Here is a 21,914-nt window from a genome sequence, read left to right as displayed (position 1 = left end):
GTCAGACTATATTTAATTGACTTTGTTAGAAAAAGACTTGTGGCCTAGCAGGAATAACCGGTGACCCCAGCTAGGGCCATTCACGGAGTTAAAGAACTGCTGTGGTGACCCCACGCCAGGGCGCATCACATTATTTTGGGAGATTGTTCATTGTTATTGTAAATTACCTGTTCATTCTTGTTACAAACCCCTTGTTTAAAACCTGGTTATATATATATAAATTGTTTTTACACATCTCTGACGGTCCTCACTTCGTGTCTCTGCGTGTTGCATTTCTGACACCTGCATTACACATATATTCCATGTGTTGGAATCCGGAGGTGTATATGCCATACGCTCACTGTTAGTTTTCCAATAACTGGCAGCAGAGACCTGTTCACAGAGATCACAGCAGCTGGTTTGGTGTGACCTTACCGAGTTGAGATAATCTTGACAATAATAGATAGATAGATAGATAGATAGATAGATAGATAGATAGATGGATAGATAGATAACTGGCAAAATACAGTGGGTACGGAAAGTATTCAGACCCCTTTAAATTATTCACTGTTTGTTTCATTGCAGCCATTTTGTAAATTCTAAAAAGTTCAATTTTTTTCTCATTAAAGTACACTCTGCACCCCATCTTGACTGAAAAAACCCAGAAATGTCGAAATTTTTGCAAATTTATTAAGAAAAAGTGAAATGTCACATGGTCATAAGTATTCAGACCCTTTGCTCAGACACTCATATTTAAGTCACATGCTGTCCATTTCCTTGTGATCCTCCTTGAGATGGTTCTACTCCTTCATTGGAGTCCAGCTGTGTTTAATTAAACTGATAGGACTTGATTTGGAAAGGTACACACCTGTCTATATAAGACCTCACAGCTCACAGTGCATGTCAGACCAAATGAGAATCATGAGCTCAAAGGAACTGCCCAAGGAGCTCAGAGACAGAATTGTGGCAAGGCACAGATCTGGTCAGGTTACAAAAGAATTTCTGCAGTACTCGCAGTACTCAAGGTTCCTAAGAGCACAGTGGCCTCCATAATCCTTAAATGGAAGAAGTTTGGGACCACCAGAAGTCTTCCTAGACCTGGCCGTCCAGCCAAACTGAGCAATTGTGGGAGAAGAGCCTTGGTGAGAGAGGTAAAGAAGAACCCCAAGATCACTGTGGCTGAGCTCCAGAGATGCAGTAGGGAGATGGAAGAAAGTTCCACAAAGTCAACTATCACTGCAGCCCTCCACCAGTCGGGCCTTTATGGAAGAGTGGCCCGACAGAAGCCTCTCCTCAGTGCAAGACATATGAAAGCCTGCATAGAGTTTGCTCAAAAACACATGAAGGACTCCCAGACTATGAGAAATGAGATTCTCTGGTCTGATGAGACGAAAATAGAACTTTTTGGTGATAATTCTAAGCGGTATATGTGGAGAAAACAGGCATTGCTCATCACCTGCCCAATACAATCCCAACAGTGAAACATGGTGGTGGCAGCATCATGCTATGGGGGTGTTTTTCAGCTGCAGGGACAGGACGACTGGCTGCAATTGAAGGAAACATGAATGCGGTCAAGTACAGAGATATCCTGCATGAAAACCTCTTCCAGAGTGCTCTGGACCTCAGACTTGGCCAAAGGTTCACCTTCCAACAAGACAATGACACTAAGCACACAGCTAAAATAACAAAGGAGTGGCTTCAGAACAACTCTGTGACCATTCATGACTGGCCCAGCCAGAGCCCTGACCTAAACCAAATTGAGCATCTCCGGAGAGACCTGAAAATGGCCGTCCACCAACATTCACCATCCAACCTGACGGAACTGGAGAGGATCTGCAAGGAAAAATGGCAGAGGATCCCCAGATCCAGGTGTGAAAAACTTGTTGCATCATTCCCAAGAAGACTCATGGCTGTACTAGCTCAAAAGGGGGCTTCTACTCAATACTGATCAAAGGGTCTGAATACTTATGACCATGGGATATTTCAGTTTTTCTTTTTTAATAAATTTGCAAAAATTTCTACATTTCTGTTTTTTTTCAGTCAAGATGGGGTGCAGAGTGGACTTTACTGAGAAAAAAAATGAACTTTTTAGAATTTACCAAATGGCTGCAATGAAACAAAGAGTGAAAAATTTAAAGAAGTTGTCTGGTACTTTTTTTTTAAATTGCCCAATTCAGCATGTGGGCATAAGTATATTTGTAAATACCTTGTGTTGCTGATAATGCCTGTGAGCGGCGCTATCGGTGGCCACTCACAGGCAGCACGTGACCCCGAGCTGACGTCACAACAAGCGAGGAGTAACTCAGCGCTGGGGTCCCCGCGGTGGCTGCTGGGTTGTGGGCAAGGTTACCCCCCCGCGTCACACCCAGCATCCACTGTGCGCTTTCCCAATGAATGGGGAGAGGCAGAGCGTGCTGTGGATGCCGGGTGTGACGCATTGGAATAACATTGCCCACAACCCATCAGCCACCGGTGGAACGTGGAAGAGGGACCCTCGGCTGTAGCCTGGACTTGTCGTGACGTCAGCGGATGTCAGAGCCGGCGAAAGCCGGGGGTCAAGTGATGCCTGTGAGCGGCCAGTGATAGCGCCACTCACAGGCATAATCTGCAACACAAGGTATTTACAGAGATACTTATGCCCACATGCTGGGCAACTTAAAAAAAGTAACGGGTAACCCCTTTAAAGGGGTCTGAATACTTTCCTTACCCACTGTAGAGGTGCAGCACTAGCAATATAGCGAAGAAGATATAGTTGGGTGCAGGGCCTCACAGGCAATACCAAACCTTGAAATAAGTTCAAGAAAAATAGAGGCAGCCCTCCAAAAATTACAAGTCTATGTGGTTTTATTGACCCATCATGTCAAAGGTGGCAACGTTTCGTCCCTAATGAGGGACTTTTTCCAGCAATGTGATATGGTGATACAGACATATATAAAGGTGTTCCAATTACATATCAATTTCTATTAAACTTTATAGAAATCATTTATTATTAATGACTTACCCCACCATACTGAGTACTGTGTGGATTATGTGGCAGTACTTAATAGGGTGGGGAGAGTCATTAATAATATTATAATGGCTTCTCAACTACACATGTGATATATGAATTGCACATAAACCGCACATGATATAATTATGCCCAATCAATGTCTATATTAATGTACTCAATTATAGGGATGATGAAATTAAATATATGTAATTGAATGAGAACAAAGTCAGACATGTAGTTTACACAGTGCACTTTATATGGATGTATAAATGGTTTGTACCAAGTACCACATTAAACTGGAATTTATGAAGTGCTGCCTCTATTTTTCTTGGACTATGATAGATGATAGATAATAGAAAATAGATAGATAATAGATAGATAATAGATAGATAATAGATAGATGATAGATAGATAATAGATAGATAATAGATAGATAATAGATAATAGATAGATGATAGATGATAGATAGATGATAGATCAATAGATAGATAATAGATAGATAATAGATAGATGATAGATATAATAGATAGATAATAGATGATAGATAGATAGATGATAGATCAATAGATAGATAGATAGATAGATAATAGATGATAGATAGATAGATAATAGATGATAGATAGATGATAGATAGATGATAGATAATAGATAGATGATAGATAGACAGATAAATAGATAGATAATATATAGATAGATGATAGATAGATAGATAATAAATAGATGATAGATAATAGATAGATGATAGATAGATAGATAATAGAAAGATGATAGATAAATATATAGATAGATGATAGATAATAGATAGATAATAGAAAGATGATAGATAAATATATAGATAGATGATAGATAGATAATAGATAATAGATAGATGATAGATACCTGTATCTGTTGTCATCACAATACCTGGAGGATGAGAACAATGAGCCGTTAGTTGTTGAGCAGATATATAAGATACTGATAATACAATGAAAACAGATATAAGTTTTTCCTGTTCCCCTGAATCATCACAGAATGTAGAATTCAGAATGAAGAAATATTGTGTAAATGTAATGTATGAGAAGAGAGATGGAGAAGAAGGTCCCCAATACTGTCCTCGGAGGTAACCTCTACCATCCTGAGGTCACATACTGTCCTGGGAGATAACCTCTACCATCCTGAGGTCACATACTGTCCTGGGAGGTAACCTCTACCATCCTGAGGTCACATACTGTCCTGGGAGGTAACTCTACCATCCTGAGGTCACATACTGTCCTGGGAGGTAACCTCTACCATCGTGAGGTCACATACTGTTCCGGGAGATAACTTCTACCATCCTGAGGTCACATACTGTCCTGGGAGGTGACCTCGACCATCATGAGGTCACATACTGTCCTGGGAGGTAACCTCTACCATCCTGAGGTCACATACTGTCCTGGGAGGTAACCTCTACCATCCTGAGGTCACATACTGTCCTGAGAGGTAACTCTACCATCCTGAGGTCACATACTGTCCTGGGAGATAACCTCTACCATCCTGAGGTCACATACTGTCCTGGGAGATAACCTCTACCATCCTGAGGTCACATACTGTCCTGGGAGGTAACCTCTACCATCCTGAGGTCACATACTGTCCTGGGAGATAACCTCTACCATCCTGAGGTCACATACTGTCCTGGGAGGTAACCTCTACCATCCTGAGGTCACATACTGTACTGGGAGGTAACTCTACCATCCTGAGGTCACATACTGTCCTGGGAGGTAACCTCTACCATCCTGAGGTCACATACTGTCCTGGGAGATAACTCTACCATCCTGAGGTCACATACTGTCCTGGGAGATAACCTCTACCATCCTGAGGTCACATACTGTCCAGAGAGGTCTCCTATTTATGTTGCATAGCGCCATTAATTCCACCGCTTTACAGACATCATCACTGCCCCCATCGGGGCTCACAATGTTGTCTCAGTAGGAGGACCAGACTCTAGCAATCTTTGGGTCCCCTCTAGGAAATAGGGCACCTCGGCAAATGCCTCTAAGCAGCCTTGTCTTACATGTAGGAAGCTCTGTAACCATAGAATATGACATTAGCCGTCATGTGTGACCACTCACCTAGAGCTAGAAGTAAAATGACAGAGGTGGTCCTCCAGGTCACTGGTTGTCCTTGTCCATGGAGACATCGGACACCATTTCTCAGCCAATGGGTCTCCATCATCAGAGCAGATGTGTCCTCAATAACTGGAATGTGCCGAGCTCGGAGGATCCTCACTGGATATATTTCACACCGGTGACTCACTGAGAGCGGCTGACTATGGGCATCACCCGCCTCGCCCCAATATAGTCTTCTACCTCTATATCTTTGTAAGGGCCTCTTCTAGCCCTCCAGCCTTCGTGGCCGCTCCTCGTAGACCCCAGCAGTGTCCTGTCCTCCTCCAGCAGGTGAATGACTGGCTGCACCGTCTCCACCTGCATTTTGTAGCCTCCTGGCTCCCTGAGGCGGTGTCAGTCAGGCTGTGGGAACCTGCCAAAAACATTTTAGGTGTCATCTGATTGGCCACTTTTAAACCACTTTTGACTTGCATATGGTATTGTGCTTGTGATATAATCTAATGACGTGATCAGACATGGAGCCCCCCACTGTATACTGGGCTATTGTGGGCATCTCTATGTTGTTCTGGGGTCACGTTGCGCAGTCACAGAACGCTCTGTAATTTGTCAGTCATTATTAGAGATTTGCACATGTTTCTGGGAGGACGGATCAGGGCTGACAACACTCCATCATCTGAACAGACGCCTGCGGCTACACTCGTGCATTGTGGCCAGAATACCTGGAGGAAGCGGCTGCTCGCTTATGTAAGGAGGAGGATAATCAGCTCCATTCTTCTAGATGTTGTTGATGATTCTGGATAATGAAAGTCCCCATCATTCTCAGCCGTGCGTTACTGTCAGATTTTCCCCTCCAGAATAGCCCATGACATGATGTGCTGCCCGTGATAACGTAATGCTTCCCAGGAGAGCACTTGGGGGGTTTCCGATACCCTCAGCCCCCTCTATTACCACAATCCCCTCTAAGCTAAAAATCTACAACTACTCAGATAAAAGTGGAGATCGGGACACAATGATTGGGCAGAGCGCCCCTGAAACACTCTGCCTGATTTTAGCCAGTACTGAAGAAATTAGAAATGAACAATGTGACATTCCCAGACCACCAGGTATACTGACTTTACCCCTTCATTGCCCTAGACCACCAGGTATAATGACTTTACCTTTTCACTGCCCTAGACCACCAGGTATACTGACTTTACCTATTCACTGCCCTAGACCACCAGGTATACTGACTTTACCTTTTCATTGCCCTAGACCACCAGGTATACTGACTTTACCTTTTCACTGCCCTAGACCACCAGGTATACTGACTTTACCTTTTCACTGCCCTAGACCACCAGGTATACTGACTTTACCTTTTCACTGCACTAGACCACCAGGTATACTGACTTTACCTTTTCACTGCCCTAGACCACCAGGTATACTGATGTGGCACCCCAGGGGTCTGGTTTTCCACAGTAATGTAATGTTATGTCTGAGAGCAGGTGGGAGGTCCTTTGGTCAGGGATCCTGTGCATGCCACACCTCCTGCCCAGTCTTGGGAGGGGAAGAACTTCCCCTGTATAAACCCGGGGCTGAGGCAGGGTGAGTCAGACAAGGAGAGTGGAGACAAGAAGCAGCATAGGAAACAGCAGAGTTACAAGGAGTCAGGGGCTGGCAGCTGCAGAGCTCGCCCTGACTAAGAAGATTCTTTACCGGACCCGGAGTCCGAGGCTGTGGGGACTAACTCCTACCTAGCAGCAGAATCCGTCAGGCAGGGGATTTCAGGTCCTCTGGCCCAGAAGCCCGAAGGCACGGTCACACGCGTGGGACCAGCACCGCCATCGTGGAGCGGAAGCCATTAGAAGGCCCCGAGTCACCGGCCATACGGGTGAGCACCACACGGTACACTCAGGGACGTGGGCTACTTACATCAGCTTCTAGCAAGGTAGCCAGAAGAGTACAGTCAGTTTGGGAGGCCTACAACTACGCCTGGCCAGGGGAGATCCCATCTGCTCAAAGACTGACCAGGCCCCGTTTGCTAGCAAGTACTCCGGGAGGGTCTGTCGTTGTTACCAGTAAAGACCCTGAACTACACCGTACCGTCTCTGAGTGGTTCCTGCTACCCCCATCATCCACGTCGGCTGCCCTGAGGCCATACCCCTCCCGTTGGGGGTTATACTATCACGCTGCACAATCCTACCACCGGCCTCAGCGGTCTGCCCTGCAGCAGCAGCTTCCTGGCTGCACTCAACGGGTGGCGTAGTCATCAACTATTTACTACTAACAGACTGCCGTCTAGTTTGACTCCCTGGGCACGGACCGGGTCACCGCCACGAGACTACAACCCTCCACTGATCCGGCTCCGGGTAGGCTCCCGCGTGCGCAACGCAGCGCGACACAGGCCCAGGGGCGCGTCAACTTTGGCGTAGTCGGCAGGATCTCGTGCCCGCAACCACCGGGTACTGCGTGCCTGAAAAGCAAAGACTGTTCAAACTTACCAGTGGTGAAGGTTTCCCGCCATCCGGCGCCATCTTCTACCTTCTTCCCGCCATCCGCGAAGTTTTCCCGCCATCCGGCGCCATCTTCGACCTTCTTCCCGCCATCCGTGGAGTTTTCCCGCCATTGGACGCCATCTTGAGGACGCCGCGCGGGAAGAAGAGGGGCGTGGACTCCGAAAGCGCGCGAGAACTGAAGCCCCGCCTCACGTCCGGACGTTGCGTAAGGTCCTGGAAGGAGCCCAGCAGACGCCGACGTCACAGGAGCGTGACGGAAGGTCCTCAACCCTGACGATCCACTGCGGAGCCGCGGCCTACGGAAGAGGATCATCGCAAGGTAGGCCACGGTCCACTAGGGGGGAGGAAGATGTCGGATACGGAGGAGAGCTTCACTGCCTCAACCCCCGCCAGCGCTACCGCTGCTGCAGTTATGCCCTTCACCATGCCCTATATCCCGGGAGCAGCTTGGCTACCCCAGTACTCAGGGGAGTCACATACCTTGCATGACTTTAGAGAAAAGCTGGATAGCCTCTTCCAGGTGTACCCCCTCACAGAAGAGCAAAAAGTGAGCATCCTGGTGGCCCAACTAACCGGGGCAGCCAAAAGGGAAGTAAAATCCTGGCCACCTGGGAGGAAGACTGTCGCAGGGATACTAACCCGGCTGAAGGACACCTTTGATACCCGCACCTCAGCCGAGATTAAGCTTAGATTCTACGGGTGCAAGCAGCGAGCGCATGAGAGTATAAGGGACTATGCACTAAACCTACAAGAGGCCCTGAGGGCCATAAAGCAGACCGACCCTGATGGGGTGGGAAACGAGGACAGGCTATTGACTGAACAATTTATAGAGGGTTTATATTGCAATGCCCACCGAACCCAGTTGCGGGCAATGGCCTTACAGGATCCCCATCTGGACTTTGCACAGTTCAAGGATAGAGCTATCCGGGTGCTCCGAGAACCAGCACCGGGTGGCGTTGTTACCCACAGGCGCCCAGCTATCACTTACCACCAGGAGGCGGCGCCCTTGTCGGCAGGGCCTGTGGGAGCTGATGCGCAGGCTTTGGACAATGACCCGGCTCCAGACCTACACCATCAGGTCCAAGAGCTAGCTAAGAGCGTTGCTGCGCTAACCCGAACTGTGCAGTCTTTACAGGTTTCCACCCCAGGGAAGATCCAGCTGGCGTCCGGACCGGAGGACATCCCGTGGCGTCGACCAAGGAGGACCCCACCGGCCAGAGGAAGACCCAGTGACCGATACAGCGAGGACGGACGACCCATCTGCCGCCGCTGCAATCAACCTGGACATATGGCAAGGTACTGTTCTTTAAACGGGCACAACCTGGGGTAGAGGGCCAACCCCCAGGAAAAAGATCACCAGGCCCATCGAACTGGCGCGACAGATATGTGGGAGGACGTCCAGTCTTGCCTGTGGTACTGGATGGCATTCCCATGAGTGCCCTACTGGATACCGGGTCACAGGTCACCACCATCCCGTACGTGCTCTTCAAGCAGTACTGGAATGACTCGGATATTACCCGTTACCCTGACGACGACTTGAGTATCATCGCCAGCAATGGCCAGCCCGTGCCACAGATCGGATTTAAAGAGGTGACCCTCAAAATCGGTAGAGTCGAACTGGCCGCACAGGGACTGATCATTGTAGATATTGATAAACATGAGAGTCACCCAAAAATAACTCTAGGAACTAACGTAATTGAAAATTGTCTTGCAGAGGTGATTTTCCTTTTACAGCAGGTTGCCAAGAACGCCAGCTCCGGCGAGCAGCGGGTGCTCCAGAAAGAGATCCGGGCACTGATGCAACGGCAACAAGTGGAACTCTCCGGCGGTGAGATTGGTAGCGTAAGAATGTGTGACCCTTTTCCTATTGCCATGCCCCCAAAAAGTGAAATGATGATTTGGTGCCGGGCAGCTATTGGTCTGAGAGGTAGAGATTACCAGGCAATGGTAGAACCAGTTTACTCAGACAGTAGGCCCACCATTTTGACAGCCCGTGGGGTGGTCAATGTACGCCATGGGAGGGTGCCCATTCGCATAATAAATATCGGGGAGAGGGAAGTGTACCTGCCCCGGTATGCCACGCTAGCCAAATTATATACCACTAATCAAAATTCTATACAATCTGTGGAACCCTTGCCTCCATCTCACCCGGAGGAAGGTAACGGCTCTAAGAAAGACATGGAGGACTGGTGTCAGCAACTACATTTGGGTACTGATTCCACTCCCTCACATCAGAAACAAGGAGTCTATCGGGTGGTTCAAGAGTATGAGAGAGTGTTTAGTAAACACCCGTTAGACTTCGGGCGAGTCAAGGGGGTAGAACACCGCATCCCCACGGGAGATCATCCTCCCATAAAAGAGAGGTATCGACCCGTACCCCCTGCACATTACCAACACGCCAAGGGGATGCTTAGAGACATGAAGGAGGCTGGGGTAATCCGGGATAGCTGTAGCCCCTGGGCAGCCCCACTAGTTTTAGTCAAAAAGAAAGACAACACCATGAGGATGTGTGTAGATTACCGGAAAATCAACCGTATCACACAAAAGGATGCGTACCCCTTACCAAGGATAGAGGAGTCATTGGCTGCTTTAAGATCTGCTAACTTCTTCTCTACCTTGGATCTCACTAGCGGGTACTGGCAGGTTCCTGTAGCAAAGGCGGACCGGGAGAAGACCGCATTCACCACCCCGATGGGACTTAGCGAGTTCACCTGCATGCCGTTCGGACTCTGCAACGCCCCAGGAACCTTCCAACGATTAATGGAGTGCTGTCTGGGCCACAGAAACTTCGAGACGGTCCTGTTGTACCTGGACGATGTCATCGTATACTCCAAAACTTATGAGGACCGCCTGAAACACCTGGCGGAGGTGTTCGAAGCTCTGGCGAGTTACGGCCTAAAGGTGAAACCCTCCAAGTGTCACCTCCTGAAACCAAAGGTGCAATACCTGGGACACGTGGTGAGCGCTGACGGAGTGGCTCCCGACCCCGATAAGATCACCGCAATTAAGGGATGGCCAAGCCCCTCCAGCGTAAAAGAAGTGCGGCAGTTCCTAGGGTTGGTAGGCTACTACCGAAGGTTTATTCCTGGTTTCACCAAAAAGGCAGCGCCTATGCAGGACCTCCTGATAGGCCAGTCCCGAAAGGCCAAGAACCAGAAGCCGCCCTTCAAATGGGAAGAGCTAGAAGAAGAGTCCTTCCGCCAGCTGAAGATGGCCCTCACGGGGGATGAAATCTTGGCGTACCCGGACTATAGCCAGCCCTTCATCCTCTACACCGACGCCAGTAACATCGGGCTAGGAGCCGTACTGTCCCAGATTCAGCAGGGGAGAGAACGAGTAATCTCCTATGCCAGCCGAAAACTGCGACCCACCGAAAGGAACCCCGAGAATTACAGCTCATTTAAGCTAGAGTTCCTGGCCGTGGTATGGGCAGTCACCGAGCGCTTTAGGCATTACCTCGCTTCTTCCCGGTTCACCGTATACACGGATAACAACCCGTTGACACACCTGGACACGGCAAGACTCGGTGCCCTGGAGCAGAGGTGGATGGCCCGTCTGTCCAACTACGAGTTCACAATCAAATACCGGGCAGGACGCTCCAATACTAACGCGGATGCCCTGTCCAGGATGCCCAACCTGCCGGACGAAGGAGAAGATCCGGAGGGACTGGAAGAAGTTGAACTCCCTGAGTTCCACCGTCATGGGACTATCCAGTATTCCCACCGGGTAAGGGGTAAGCAGGCTGCTACGTTGAACCCCTTACCCCACTACAACTGGGCGGAAACGCAAGACAGCGACCCTGCCGTCCGACTGGTGAAGGAGATGCTGACTCGGCCGGAGGCTCGCCTTGAACCAGACGCTCCGGAGGAAGCCAAACAACTATGGGCGGAGAAGAGTCGACTATTCCTTTACAAGGGGAAGTTGTGCCGCAGAATGGTCAACTCCCGGACGCATGAACTACTCTGGCAAGTAGTGGTGCCACGAAGAGACGCAGCCATGGTGATGGAGGCATACCACGATGGAGCTGGACACTTCGGGTGGAAAAAGCTGGAGTTCCTGCTGCGCGAGCGGTTCCACTGGGTAGGCATGAGGGGAACCATCGAGAAGTGGTGCAGAGACTGTGGCCCGTGCAATCTGAGAAGGAAGGATCGGGCCAGCCAGAAGACTCCCCTGCAGTCCATCGTCACCCGGCAACCGTTGGAACTGGTAGCCTTGGATCATGTAAAACTGACCCCAAGCAGAAGTGGCTACGTCTACGCGTTAACCATCGTGGATCATTACTCCCGGTTCTTGGTTGTTGTCCCCGTCAAGGACTTAACGGCTCAAACAGCAGCTAGAGCCTTCCAGCAGCACTTCTGCCGTCCACACGGGTACCCGGACCAAGTGCTGACGGACCAGGGACCTGCCTTTGAAGCGGAGGTCTTCCAGGAATTCTGCAATCTGTATGGCTGCCGGAAGATAAGGACGACACCCTACCATCCGCAAACTAATGGACTTTGTGAAAAAATGAACCAGGTGGTAATGGATCTTCTAAAGACATTGCCCCTGGAAGAACGCAGTCTGTGGCCTGAGAAGTTGCCCGATCTGGTGGACCTATACAACCACATCCCGGTAGGTTCCACCAACTGTACCCCGGCTTACCTAATGAGGGCGAGACCTGGTAAGTTACCTGTTGACCTGGAAATGGGAGTCCTGACACCTGAGGACACTTCACCAGAAACAGACTGGGACACAGAGAGGCAGCAGCAGTACCGGAGAGTACAAGAGAGTGTGGAGCGAAGTCTCTGTCAGGCTAGGGAAAGACAAGAGAAGACTTACAACCAGTATGCTCCCGCTGTTCCCCTGGTACCCGGAGAGCAGGTCTTGAAGAGGAAAAGACGGCTCCACAAGTTGGATGACCAGTGGGAGAAGGACCCGTACACCGTACTGCCCTCAAGCCACGAGAACCCGAAGGTCTGTACCATCAGTAAAGACGGAGGGGAAACCACAGCCATTGTATCCCGGGACCACCTGAAGAAGTGTCCCGAACAACTGAGGAACCCTGAAGAGGAACAAGAAGACCATCGACCCGTGGGAGAAAGGGAAGATATGGTTAGTACCGTGCTCGGGGACTTCCCTCGGTCTTGGACTCAAGTCAATGGTGCAGTTGTGGTACCCGTACTCACCTTCCTCCAACCATCATCCCAAGAACCTACGGAGCAACGGGTAGAGCTGGAAGAACAGCCGGTCCAGGAGGCAGAAGACTCCACACGAGTAGAACAGGAGAATCAACCCTCTGCTTATAGTGAGCCTGCCGTACCCCTAGTGAGACAAAGAGCCGGTAGACAGCTGCCCAGTTTACCCTTGACAGCTCCTACACCCTGTAGTTCAGGGCCAGACAGTCAGCTCCGTAGGTCCACTAGGGCCACTAGAGGCCAGTTACCCGCACGCTGGAGAATTTGAAGTGTAAAAATAGTTTTATTTATGTTTATCTGTGTATTGTTGCTTGTGTATAATTTTGTGTTTCCAGTTGTTTTTAGGAAACCTTGGTGGATTTACCGGGAATCCTTGTATATAGTTGGAGCGTAACCCAGGATGGACTAGAGACTGTTAAGGACTCGGGGTAGGACAGACCCCTACCTGGTTACGTCTCCCTGTGTTGGTGAAATGGACACCTTTGCTTTTCTTCAAAGACTGCATCCGGTTGCGGACACGCCGTAACCATCTTATGTGTTTTTCTTATAGTATTGTTATTGTTATACTTTGTTATGTTTTTCTAAATGTGTTTAGTCCCGGAGTACTAAATTTCACTAGGGGGGAATGTGGCACCCCAGGGGTCTGGTTTTCCACAGTAATGTAATGTTATGTCTGAGAGCAGGTGGGAGGTCCTTTGGTCAGGGATCCTGTGCATGCCACACCTCCTGCCCAGTCTTGGGAGGGGAAGAACTTCCCCTGTATAAACCCGGGGCTGAGGCAGGGTGAGTCAGACAAGGAGAGTGGAGACAAGAAGCAGCATAGGAAACAGCAGAGTTACAAGGAGTCAGGGGCTGGCAGCTGCAGAGCTCGCCCTGACTAAGAAGATTCTTTACCGGACCCGGAGTCCGAGGCTGTGGGGACTAACTCCTACCTAGCAGCAGAATCCGTCAGGCAGGGGATTTCAGGTCCTCTGGCCCAGAAGCCCGAAGGCACGGTCACACGCGTGGGACCAGCACCGCCATCGTGGAGCGGAAGCCATTAGAAGGCCCCGAGTCACCGGCCATACGGGTGAGCACCACACGGTACACTCAGGGACGTGGGCTACTTACATCAGCTTCTAGCAAGGTAGCCAGAAGAGTACAGTCAGTTTGGGAGGCCTACAACTACGCCTGGCCAGGGGAGATCCCATCTGCTCAAAGACTGACCAGGCCCCGTTTGCTAGCAAGTACTCCGGGAGGGTCTGTCGTTGTTACCAGTAAAGACCCTGAACTACACCGTACCGTCTCTGAGTGGTTCCTGCTACCCCCATCATCCACGTCGGCTGCCCTGAGGCCATACCCCTCCCGTTGGGGGTTATACTATCACGCTGCACAATCCTACCACCGGCCTCAGCGGTCTGCCCCGCAGCAGCAGCTCCCTGGCTGCACTCAACGGGTGGCGTAGTCATCAACTATTTACTACTAACAGACTGCCGTCTAGTTTGACTCCCTGGGCACGGACCGGGTCACCGCCACGAGACTACAACCCTCCACTGATCCGGCTCCGGGTAGGCTCCCGCGTGCGCAACGCAGCGCGACACAGGCCCAGGGGCGCGTCACTGACTTTACCTTTTCACTGCCCTAGACCACCAGGTATACTGTCTTTACCTTTTCAATGCCCTAGACCACCAGGTATACTGACTTTACCTTTTCACTGTCCTACACCACCAGGTATACTGACTTTACCCCTTCATTGCCCTAGACCACCAGGTATACTGTCTTTACCTTTTCAATGCCCTAGACCACCAGGTATACTGACTTTACCTTTTCACTGCCCTAGACCACCAGGTATACTGACTTTACCCCTTCATTGTCCTAGACCACCAGGTATACTGACTTTACCTTTTCACTGTCCTACACCACCAGGTATACTGACTTTACCTTTTCACTGCCCTATACCACCAGGTATACTGACTTTACCTTTTCACTGCCCTAGACCACCAGGTATACTGACTTTACCCCTTCATTGTCCTAGACCACCAGGTATACTGACTTTACCTTTTCACTGCCCTAGACCACCAGGTATACTGACTTTACCCCTTCATTGTCCTAGACCACCAGGTATACTGACTTTACCTTTTCACTGCCCTATACCACCAGGTATACTGACTTTACCTTTTCACTGCTCAAGACCACCAGGTATACTGACTTTACCTTTTCACTGCCCAAGACCACCAGGTATACTGACTTTACCTATTCACTGCCCTAGACCACCAGGTATACTGACTTTACCTATTCACTGCTCAAGACCACCAGGTATACTGACTTTACCTATTCACTGCCCTAGACCACCAGGTATACTGACTTTACCTTTTCACTGCCCTAGACCACCAGGTATACTGACCTTACCTATTCACTGCCCAAGACCACCAGGTATGCTGACTTTACCTTTTCACTGCACTAGACCACCAGGTATACTGACTTTACCTATTCACTGCCCAAGACCACCAGGTATACTGACTTTACCTATTCACTGCCCTAGACCACCAGGTATAATGACTTTACCTATTCACTGCCCAAGACCACCAGGTATACTGACTTTACCTTTTCACTGCTCAAGACCACCAGGTATACTGACTTTACCTATTCACTGCCCTAGACCACCAGGTATGCTGACTTTACCTTTTCACTGCCCAAGACCACCAGGTATACTGACTTTACCTTTTCACTGCTCAAGACCACCAGGTATACTGACTTTACCTTTTCACTGCCCAAGACCACCAGGTATACTGACTTTACCTTTTCACTGCTCAAGACCACCAGGTATACTGACTTTACCTATTCACTGCCCTAGACCACCAGGTATACTGACTTTACCGCTTCATTGCCCTAGACCACCAGGTATACTGACTTTACCTTTTCACTGCCCAAGACCATCAGGTATACTGACTTTACCGCTTCATTGCCCTAGACCATCAGGTATACTGACTTTACCCCTTCTTTGCTATAGACCACCAGGTATACTGACTTTTCCTTTTCACTGCCCAAGACCACCAGGTATACTGACTTTACCTTTTCACTGCACTAGACCACCAGGTATACTGACTTTACCGCTTCATTGCCCTAGACCATCAGGTATACTGACTTTACCCCTTCTTTGCTATAGACCACCAGGTATACTGTCTTTTCCTTTTCACTGCCCAAGACCACCAGGTATACTGACTTTACCTTTTCACTGCACTAGACCACCAGGTATACTGACTTTACCCCTTCATTGCCCAAGACCACCAGGTATACTAACTTTACCCCTTCATTGCCCTAGACCACCAGGTATACTGACTTTACCTTTTCACTGCCCAAGACCACCAGGTATACTGCATTTACCTTTTCACTGCCCAAGACCATCAGGTATACTGACTTTACCGCTTCATTGCCCTAGACCACCAGGTATACTGACTTTACCCCTTCATTGCCCTAGACCACCAGGTATACTGACTTTACCGCTTCATTGCCCTAGACCATCAGGTATACTGACTTTACCGCTTCATTGCCCTAGACCACCAGGTATACTGACTTTACCGCTTCATTGTCCTAGACCACCAGGTATACTGACTTTACCCCTTCATTGCCCTAGACTACCAGGTATACTGTCTTTACCTTTTCACTGCCCAAGACCATCAGGTATACTGACTTTACCTTTTCACTGCCCTAGACCACCAGGTATACTGACTTTACCCCTTCACTGCCCTAGACCACCAGGTATACTGACTTTACCCCTTCACTGCCATAGACCACCAGGTATACTGTCTTTACCTTTTCACTGCCCTAGACCACCAGGTATACTGACTTTACCCCTTCATTGCCCTAGACCACCAGGTATACTGACTTTACCTTTTCACTGCCCAAGACCACCAGGTATACTGACTTGTATCACTTCTCAGCTGGGGTCAGGATGCGCTCCCTATAGGATTCCTGCCTGGATCCCTCCTTGGCCTCTTTCAGATAGTCGCCCCCTAGTGGTGAGCAGTGATAAACCGCATCTGCAATGTCTGTCAGCCCAAGTATATTCACTTTGATGTACAATTTTTATTACTTTTCTTTCTGTCTTACAGACAATAAAGGATCAGATCCTTATATTCTCCAGATAAGATAGAAGATTCAGCTGTCAGGTGGCTCAGTAGGTAAGTACCCAGGATGATTAGTGGAAACATCTCATTACAGCAGAGGAGTAATTGGCGCAGATCACAGGAAGAACAATTATCTTCTTCTCATCGCTGCTCCTGGATCTCTGGGTGAGAAGCCTCATTGATCGGGACCTGGAAGGACAGGTTCTGCCAGAACCCAGACCTGCCGGAGGTGAGGACCACGTGACGCCAGAGCCATGGCACGTGCTGGCGGCAGGACACATGGGGAAGACCCACATGGAAGTAAGAGGCACAAAGTCTGCTTATAGAAGAACAATGAGTAACTTATAGACGGAGGAGTAGCCAGGGCCCCGGGCAGTTTAGAAGGCGCGGGACCCCCCCAGGTACCAGATTTATCACGTGACATGTCACATGATCCCCTTTGATAGATCAGGTGATAGGTCATGTGACTAACACACCGATGCTTTGGTCACAGCTGTAGACAGAAAATGATGGAATTTTTTTTCCATTATGTACAGCCCTATACATAACATAGCGCTATACATAATAAGAGCAGGGTGGGAGATTAATTTTCCCAAAGGGGCCACATGAGACACCGTGACTGTTGTACAGGCCGAACCAAGAGGCTGAAATTAATTCTGCTCAATATTAATAATATTAACAAAATAATAAAAAATAATTCTATTAATTGTATGACTTAATATTGAGCAGAATTAAGTATGCTGACATCCCCCTAGATACAGTATGAGCCCCCACATAGCCTCCTAGATACAGTATGAGCCCCCACATAGCCTCCTAGATACCGTATGAGCCCCAACATAGAGTCCTAGATACAGTATGAGCCCCCACATGGCTCCCTAGATACAGTATGAGCCCCCACATAGACTCCTAGATACAGTATGAGCCCCCACATAGCCTCCTAGATACAGTATGAGCCCCCACATAGCTTCCTAGATACAGTATGAGCCCCAACATAGCCTCCTAGATACAGTATGAGCCCCCACATAGCCTCCTAGATACAGTATGAGCCCCCACATAGCTCCCTAGATACAGTATGAGCCCCCACATAGCCTCCTAAATACAGTATGAGCCCCCACATATCTTCCTAGATACAGTATGAGCCCCCACATAGCCTCCTAGATACAGTATGAGCCCCCACATAGCTCCTAGATACAGTATGAGCCCCCACATAGCCCCCTGTATACAGTATGAGCCCCCACATAGCCCCCTGTATGTAGTATGAGCCCGTACATAGCTCCCTTCTCTGATCAACTGTCAGTTCCACAGCCAGCTCAGAGAATGGTCGAATGCAAAATGCAGCTGCCTGGGAGACACCTCTGACCACCGCATGAGGTGGCCCGAAGGCGCCCCCTGACGGCTGTACCCTGTCACATGCCCCCCCTGACTGCTGTACCCTGTCATATGCCCCCCCTGATGGCTGTACCCAGGTAACATGCCCCCCCTCATTCCCCTAGGTATGGCCCTGTACAGTCTATATGACAATACATGACTGGTATCTATAGTATAATCAGGGATGTGTCCTTCTGTCAGAAGTCTCTATAGACTGCGCAAGCGCAATACCTGCACATTCTGGCGGCAGACAGAAAGACACATCCCAGACAAGGATGAGGAGTGTGGCGCCGGAGATCACTGTATGCATAAGCACTGAGCGCATACCACGATCTCCGGCACCATAAACACACACCTGTTGGGTCCTGTCATCTCTGGAGAGGCCGTGGGAGTAGTGTGGCGCCAAGATCAGCGTACGCGCATAGCGCGATTTTCAGCGCTATTTTAGTGAAGACAAATATGCACAGTGTCTTCAACAAAATGGACAGCGTGGTATGCGCATGCGCGTACTCTGGCACCATTTTGTTGAATACACTCTGCACAATTGTATTCATTAAAATGAAACCGGTTATCGCGATATGCGTGGGTGCCGATTCCGGTGCCATTTTAGTAAAATAACGCAGGTGATGCACTGCAGTGGAGCAGTGGAAAGGCAAGTAGGAGTGTTTTTTTATTTAATTATGGATGGGGGAGCACAAATCAGGATGGGGGACCAGAACTGGGAAGCATATACCAGGATTGGAGAGCATGAACCAGGATGAGGGGGGGAGTATGGACCAGGATAGGGAAACAAGATGGGGGGAAGTATATACCAGGATAGGGGACCAGGAAGGGGAGAATATACCAGGATGGGGGGGGAGCAAGGACCAGGATGGGCCAGCATATACCAGGATGGGGGGGAGCATGGACCAGGATAGGGGAGAATATACCAGGATAGGGGGCCCAGGATGGGGAAGCATATACTAGAATGGGGGACCTGGATGGGGGAGCACATACCAGGATGGGGGGGCATATACCAGGATAGGAGACCAGGATGGGGGAGCATATACCAGGGTAGGAGACCAGGATTGGGTAGCATATACCAGGATGGAAGAGTATATACCAGGATTGGGGAGCCGATACCAGGATGGGTGACCAGGGTGGGGGAGCATATACCAGGATAGGGGGCCAGGATTGGGGAGCATATACCAGGATGGAGGAGCATATACCAGGATGGAGGAGTATATACCAGGATTTGGGAGCAGATAACGGGATGGGTGACCAGGGTGGGGGAGCATATACTAGGATAGAGGGCCAGGATCGGGGATCACATAGCAATAAAAAAGCTTGCCACTCGGGCGTAGAACGGGTTCAATAGCTAGTATGATGTACTGTGATACAGACATTAGATGTTATATACTATACACATTGTTATATCCCATCTGACGTCTGTACCACAGTATACCATACACTAATCTGTATACTGGATGTGATATATTATTTACAGGGATATACACTGTACTGATCACACCTGGACCTGCACACAGGACCTCACATATTATATATGGAGCAGTATAGTATGTGACGTCCTGTAGGTTCAGGGTTGATCAGTCAGTGCAGGATCCGGTCTGCTGATATCTGTGGTCGCTCTGCTGGGGCTCAGTGTGATTTATTGCAGGGCTTTGAATTTTCCTGCAGATCTGGTGACACTGGAGCTGATGACCCAGAGTGACCTGATCTGCAGCAAAGGTCAATGTCCTGCAATAAGTCACAATGAGCCCTATCAGAGCGGGCGCTGAACTGACAGTATGGAATCCTGTGTGCACTCATCAGGAGGGGAGCAGCGTCCTGCAGCCCCCTCCTCACTCCAGACATCCTCCCCAGACCTCATATTTACCGCATTACCGCCATTCATTGAAGTCTGATGCCGGTGCTCCTCTCCAGCAGGATGAAGCATCTCCAGGCGCTGCTGTATGACGTCAGCTCTAGAGACGCAGCACACAGCATGCAGGGGGCATCTGCCTCCCTGTGATGTGGCCGGCCGGCATCTGAGGCACAGTGCGGACCTCCTGCCTCTGCCGAAAACATTATAATGAGGGTAATCTGGCCAAGGGCCCCATCGGAGGCACGGGCCCCGCGCGGTACCCCAGATTGCCCTCATTATAATCCGCCTGTGGTTGTACCATCTTGGGCATTTGCTGGGACTGTTCTATGTGTTTATTGCTTGTTTTGTGGTTCAATAAAGTATTGCCACACTGTTTTACCCTCACCCTGTGTTGTCTGAGTAGTATTACGCCCATGGAAGATCCCATGTCTTCACATATTGGTGACAACAGTGGAATACTACTCATCCCTGTAGATCTGGGGGATCTGCAAGGAGACTGGTGTTAGCACACACTGTGCGAAGTGCTCCACAACGAGGGAGGCATATAAACAGACCCAGCAGACCATAGTTGAGGCATACACAGCGGGTTTCGGATGCTACCATGTCCAACCCCACCAGCCCGGCCTTATGAGGAGGACCGGAGAGGATATACAGCAACAAGAAACAGCAACTACAGGAGCTGTTCCAGCTTCAACAGATTGAATACCAGGCCACCGACACTCATCAGATTTAATTCAGGAACCACAGGATGCTGAGGACGGCATGTGTGGACACAATGGATACCAGTCTGTTTTCGTCAATTACATGTGGCATTTATTTGCAAGGAAGAAATGGAATATGCTCTGAGGAAACTGGATGATGCAAAGTTTTGTTCTAATGAAGGTGAGACCTCTTACATTTATGTCTGTGCTTAAAGACATGCTGATGGACTGACTCCAATAAGTGGAGAAGGAAGATTGGGATCCTATCATGTCTGGCTGATTAAGATTGAGGGAGCAATGTGACGATACAGCTTCTAATCTTAATCAGTCAGACAATTCGATTTGTTAAGCCAAGAGAAATACACTATTGTGTTTGTGTTGACTTGTAAATGTATGTGTATTTGTGTCGCTGGTCAAGAAGGTCATACTATTTGTATAACCCTGAATGTTGTCTTCTATTGGTTTGTGAATAATGATGTTTGTTACTATGCTAATTGCATATTCCACTAAACCAGCTAGTTAATTTACAAGAGCAGTGGGATTGGCTTAAACAATGAGACCTGAGCGCTAGTGTTGAGCGATACCTTCCGATATCGAGAAATATCGGATCGGATTGTATCGGACCGATAGCCAAAAAATATCGGATATCGCCGATTCCAATACCGGAAACCAATACAAGTCAATGGGACAGAAATATCGGAATAAAAATAAACCCTTTATTTCCTTGTAGGTTAATTCTACATGAAGGAAAACAACTAAAAATAATGTAGAATGTATTGGGGGAGGTGGGGGAGACAATAAAGGCATAGAGGTTTAGCCCAATCAAATGGAATAGCAGGACTTAATATTTTTTTTAAGACGTTCTGAGTTACAAAGATATTGACTATGTTAAGTTTTTTTATATTTTGTCAGATATTTATGTTTCACTACATCCATGCTCTTCACCTTCTTTTTTACTTCTCCCACACTATCTCCTTCATCATCCTCAGCATCAGCATCTTTTTCATCAACTTCTTCTTCACCTTATTCAACTTCTTCTTCTTCACCTTCTTCCTATTATTCTTTTTTTTACTTTCTTCATATTCTTCTTATTCAACTATTATTCTTCTTCATATTCTACTTCTTCATCTTCTTCATATTCTTCTTCTTCATCATAT

At 48.8% G+C, this 21,914-nt stretch overlaps 1 protein-coding gene across 1 annotated transcript in view; it reads right to left on the bottom strand.

Annotated features, from left to right (window-relative positions):
* LOC141161432 (uncharacterized) overlaps window positions 1-20,163 on the bottom strand; it is a 29,987-nt gene extending 9,824 nt beyond the window's left edge. Inside the window, exons 1-3 of the mRNA XM_073646240.1 lie at window positions 20,069-20,163; window positions 5,056-5,464; window positions 3,848-3,871 (exon numbers count right to left, since the gene is read on the bottom strand). Of these exons, the coding sequence (XP_073502341.1) occupies window positions 3,848-3,871; window positions 5,056-5,158 (127 nt within the window). The 5' untranslated portion in view covers window positions 5,159-5,464; window positions 20,069-20,163. The remainder of the gene's footprint in view (window positions 1-3,847; window positions 3,872-5,055; window positions 5,465-20,068) is intronic.
* Window positions 20,164-21,914: the final 1,751 nt, after the last annotated feature.

Source organism: Phyllobates terribilis, unplaced genomic scaffold (genome assembly GCF_046119375.1).
Source record: "Phyllobates terribilis strain yellow unplaced genomic scaffold, ASM4611937v1 Scaffold_9__5_contigs__length_417890890, whole genome shotgun sequence".
In the NCBI taxonomy this organism is placed as follows: Eukaryota; Metazoa; Chordata; class Amphibia; order Anura; family Dendrobatidae; genus Phyllobates; species Phyllobates terribilis.
This window is presented reverse-complemented; position numbering and strand designations above follow the sequence as displayed.